We start from the raw sequence: 5,000 nt of genomic DNA, 5'->3' as shown, positions 1-5,000 counted from the left end.
TAGTGTCTCAGTGACACAAAAACAACACAAAAGTTATCTTGATATTCAAAAGCAGCTAAAGTAAACTTTAATAAATCTATAGACATAAATAAACAACAACTAAAATACTACAACTTTAACAAAACAGCGCCACCTGCTGGAGAGTTTAGATTCAGATTCCGCCGCCTGTAGTTAACATTTTGCCTCTTGAAGACTTCTGTATGTAAATGAGCTCTCTTTTGATTGGCTGACCTTTTCATATGTGAGTGCTGCTTTGTGGCTGTGGCACTGGGCCAGTGTGAGCTGAATACATCACATCTAGATGCAGAACTCCTTGAACTGGTGTGTTTTTGCAGCTATTCTTTCCGCGCTGAAGCACCTGCAGGAGAAGATCCGTCGTCTGGAGCTGGAGCGATGTGAAGCTCAGCAGAAGCTCCAGACCGTCTCCAGAGAATCCACACGCTCCGACCACAGACACACGAACCACACGAACCACGGTGAGCCTGTGATTTCATCCACACACATGCTATTTATGTGCTATTATAGTATTCACTCATATTTCCAATGCTTTACATTTACATTTATTAATTTAGCAGACTCACAGTCGGGGAATAATCAAGCGATTCTTCTTAAAGAGGCAGACAGACACAGCAAGTGCTCGTAATGCCAAGTTTCAAGCATTGTTCAAATAAGTACAAGCTAGACAGAGAGAGATTAAAGAAAAGAGACATTTTTATTTTTTATTTTTAGGATGAAGTCAGATAGTGATGAAAGAGGCGAGTTTTCAGCTGTCGCTTGAAAAATTGTCAGGTTGAAAAGAAAGATAGAGATGTGTGTCATAACATTTAAATTGAACTTTTAGTAATGATGTGCTTTTTAAAATGTTATTACTTTTCTAATATATATTAAATATTTGGTTATATTATAGTTAGTTGCCAAGGCGACATTTTATTTTCTTATTTTTACTCAAATAAAATAAAAAAAAATTTTATTTTCATATTAATAAGCATTTCTTATTTTTTTATATTTATCTTTTACATTTAATTTGAGTAAGTTTTATTAATTTTGTTATGTGGCATTTTTATTAATTCTTAGTTTTTTGGATTATTATTATTTTTTGTATATTAAGTTAAATAAATAATTTACATAAATTATGTTTATATATAATAATTCAATACAGGTTAATTTTTAATTCAGTTTTAGTTATTTTAGTACTTCAACTTGGTTATTTTATTTCATTTTAAATGTTTTCATGTAACATTTATATTGTACTCCTTAACTTTTATTTTTAAAGTTGTACTAATTTTGTTGCATGCTTTTGGTTACATGCATTTTTATTATAATAATGTTTTACAATTATTTTTAATAATATATATATTTTTTTCAATATTGTTTTAGTAATTTTAGTTGCCAAGGTAAAATTTAAAGTTCACGTTTTTCATGTAATGTTTATTTTTTAAAATTTTATTTCAGCTTTATTTCAGTTGCCGGAAATTATTTTTAATACTTTTCGCTTTAGGTTACTATGATTGACACAGATCTTTATTCCCAGCCTTACATTTACAGTAAATGTACAGTAAAATGTCTGTCTGTGTAGATCTGCTCTCTCAGCTGTCTGCGGCCGAGACTCGATGCTCACGCTTGGAGAAACAGTTGGAGCACATGAGGAAGACTGTGAGAAACACCGAATCGGACAGAAGCGCTGTGCTGCGCCGACAGGTGCGTCACACACACACAGAACCCGCTGCAACAGGTGTGTGTGTGTGTGTTAATATGCTGTGTGTGTTGTGCAGGTGTATCTGGAGCAGCTGGGCTCAGCGGATCGGGCCGATGTTCAGCTGAAGCTGCAGAAGCTGGATCTGCTGGAGCAGGAGTATTATCGGCTGACGGAGACTCAGAGCGCCGCCGAGAGGAAGATCAGACAGCTGGAGAGGAAACTACAGGAAGAGGAGCATCAGAGGAAACTGGTGCAGGACAAAGCAGCTCAGGTTCGTCTGTCTGTCAGTTAGGGCCGGAGCAATAAATCGATGCATCGCCAATAGATTAAGGATTCTTTGGGATGTAACCATATCCAAATCTCACGATGCAATAATATCGCGATATGAAGTAGTCCACGATACGATATTTATTGCGATATTTAAAAAAAAAAAAAAAGACGTGAAGAATTGGAAAATGTTTTAATTTTGTACATTTTAAAGTTAAATTACGCCATCTAATGCACTTTGAGAGTTCAAAATTAAGAGCTCCAACCCATGTTCTTAACTAAGTCCGAAAAAAGTCTCATACCTGAACTTTAAAGGGACTCGACCCTCTTTTTATTTGTGATATAGTGTCTCAGTCTAAATTACAGTCACACTGCTGTTTGAGGAAGCCTAATACATTAGAATAGAATAATAACAACAATGACAGTAATATAGCCATATATTAACAATTTTGCTGTAAGATAAATGAAAATATTTCATAGGAATACTATTTTTGCTTTACACTGCAGTAGGGAAATTACAATACTTCTTTCCTAATTTCTACACTTTGAAAGAGATATTTTGTGAGCTTTTTTTTTGTGATGGCAACGCTTCACCTGCAGCTTTAATCAAGAGAGGGAAGAGTTCAATAGTGACTAGAAGGAGAGCAGCAGTTGAACATAAAATAATCATTCATACAGTTTGAAAAGGTTGAAGCGAATTACAAGGGTGTTCATAGTGGGCTGTGTTTACATTAAACTAGCGTCATAAAAGCATAAAAGCCAAGATGCAAGTACATTTAACCTCTTACACGACTCAGCCGAATGCACAAGAGCTCTTCTTTGCGAGCATTGGAGTGTGCGGTTAAAAACTAGCCTAGAGCGCCATCTGCTATTAGAAACTAAGCTCAGAATCGATTCCAGAGAGAAATGCATTCCGAAAATCTCAGAATCAATCCACGATGCATCGTGATGTTAACTGTGTCTATCTGTTCTGTGGTCAGTTGCAGACGGGTCTAGAAGCCAATCGTCTGCTCATCCAGTCTGTGTCTCCACGTCCACATAAATCCAGCAGAATCAAACCAAAGAAGCTCTCAGCAAAGGTAAACGAGCACAGACAGATCTGATTCCTCTAACGCATTTACTTAATACAAACTACTTAAGAGGTGGGGATATGATGTCAACTGCAGTAAGAAAGAACATCACAATATAGTAATCCTGCTTGAAATCTGAGAGGTTACTAATTAAATTTAAAGCCGTATGATATATTTCTCAACATCATCGCTTAAATAACTGCTAATGTTAAATTCACACTAGGCTCTTTTAGGGTTGCAAAAAGGTTTTCAGTAAATTTCGGAAACATTCCAGAAATTATGGAAACTTTCCATGATTTTTTTGGAATATTCTAGGGATTTTTGGAAAGTTTCCGGAAATTTGCAACCCTAGGCTCTTTGACATCCGGCTAATTTTCACTTCAGACAACTCATGGTATCATTATTGATGCTTTTGAGAATTATACCCTCTTGCATAGAACAAAACCAACCAATATTTAAATCTCGTAATAAAAAACAACTGATATTTAAATCTTATAATTGAAAAAACGACAGATATTTTAATCTCATAATAGACCAAAAATGGCTGATATTTAAATCTCGTAATAGAACAAAACTGACCAATATTTTAATCTCATAATAGACCAAAAATGACCAATATTTAAATCTCATAATAGAACAAAACTGACCGATATTTCAATCTCATAATAGACCAAAACTGACTATTTCAGTTTTGAAATAGAACAAAATTAGACTACATTTAAATCTTGTAATATAACAAAACTGACCGATATTTACATTTCGTAATAGAACAAAACTGTTTAGAAAAAACTGTGATAGAACAAAACAAAGAGTGATCTTTAAATATTTTAGTAGAACAAAACAAAATTATATTTAAATTTTGTTGGCCAGATGACATTTCAATGTCGTTATAGAACCAAATTAACCGATATTTCAATCTCTTAATAGAACAAAGTTGACTGCTATTTAAATCTCGTAATAGAACAGAACCAACCGATATTTCATTGTTATAAAACAAAACTGGATGACATTTCAATGTTGTTCTGAAACCAAATCAACCGATATTTAAATCTTGCAACAGAACAAAACTGACCGATATTTCAATGTTGTTATAAAAGTAAATGAACAGTATTTAAATCTCATAATAGAACAATACCGACCAATATTTAAATTTTGTAACAGAACAAAACCAGATGACATTGTAGTTGTTATAGATCAATGTCAATGTCGTTACAGAACTAGACCAAACAATGTTTAATTTTCGTAATTTCGATCAAAAGCAACTGATATTTCAGTTTAGAACAAAACTGACCAATATTTTAATCTCGTAATACAACAAAATAGATTACATTTCAATGTTGTTACAGAACCGAATCAACCGATATTTCAGTCTCATAATAGAACACAACCGACCGATATTTCAATGTTTTTAAAAAACAAAACCAACTGACATTTAATGTTTGTAATATAGAACAAAAGCTACTGATATTTCAGTGTTGTTATAGAACAAAACTGACCAATATTTTAATCTTGTAATACAACTAGGGATGCACCGATACCACTTTTTCCAGTACTCGCCCGATACCGATACTTTTATTTTTGGTACTTGCCGATACCGAGTACCGATACCGATATTTTTATTGCATTTGTAAATTTTTAAAATATTGGGTATAGAAACCAAAAGAGAATGTATAATGTTAGTTGGTTAACTTCATTTATCAAATAGATAGTCAAACCAAAATTTATTCAGACACCTTCAACATTTCTCACATTATCACAGTTTATTCGCTATAGTTTAGAAAATGGTAATAAAATATGACAAGAACTCAGAGTTAGACTGTGTCAGAACAAATTCAGCTTGATAATGTTAGATAACTTTGATAGAAAGGTATGTAATAGATTACAATCAACCAAAATAATTCAGACAGCTGTTAGTATGACAGTATTTACACAACTATCAATACTTTGTCGGGCAACCTTTAGCCTTA

The 5,000-nt window shown here is 33.5% G+C and overlaps 1 protein-coding gene across 1 annotated transcript in view; it reads left to right on the top strand.

Moving 5' to 3' along the window:
* The window catches only part of LOC107573752 (centrosomal protein of 57 kDa-like), an 11,205-nt gene that overhangs the window by 3,348 nt on the left and 2,857 nt on the right, over window positions 1-5,000 (top strand). Inside the window, exons 3-6 of the mRNA XM_016260195.1 lie at window positions 336-476; window positions 1,577-1,698; window positions 1,773-1,967; window positions 2,944-3,042. Of these exons, the coding sequence (XP_016115681.1) occupies window positions 336-476; window positions 1,577-1,698; window positions 1,773-1,967; window positions 2,944-3,042 (557 nt within the window). The remainder of the gene's footprint in view (window positions 1-335; window positions 477-1,576; window positions 1,699-1,772; window positions 1,968-2,943; window positions 3,043-5,000) is intronic.

The sequence above is a fragment of the Sinocyclocheilus grahami genome, unplaced genomic scaffold (assembly GCF_001515645.1).
Source record: "Sinocyclocheilus grahami isolate Dianchi unplaced genomic scaffold, SAMN03320097.WGS_v1.1 scaffold2024.1, whole genome shotgun sequence".
In the NCBI taxonomy this organism is placed as follows: Eukaryota; Metazoa; Chordata; class Actinopteri; order Cypriniformes; family Cyprinidae; genus Sinocyclocheilus; species Sinocyclocheilus grahami.
Note: the sequence above shows the minus strand (reverse complement) of the source record. Positions and strands in the feature narration are given on the sequence as shown.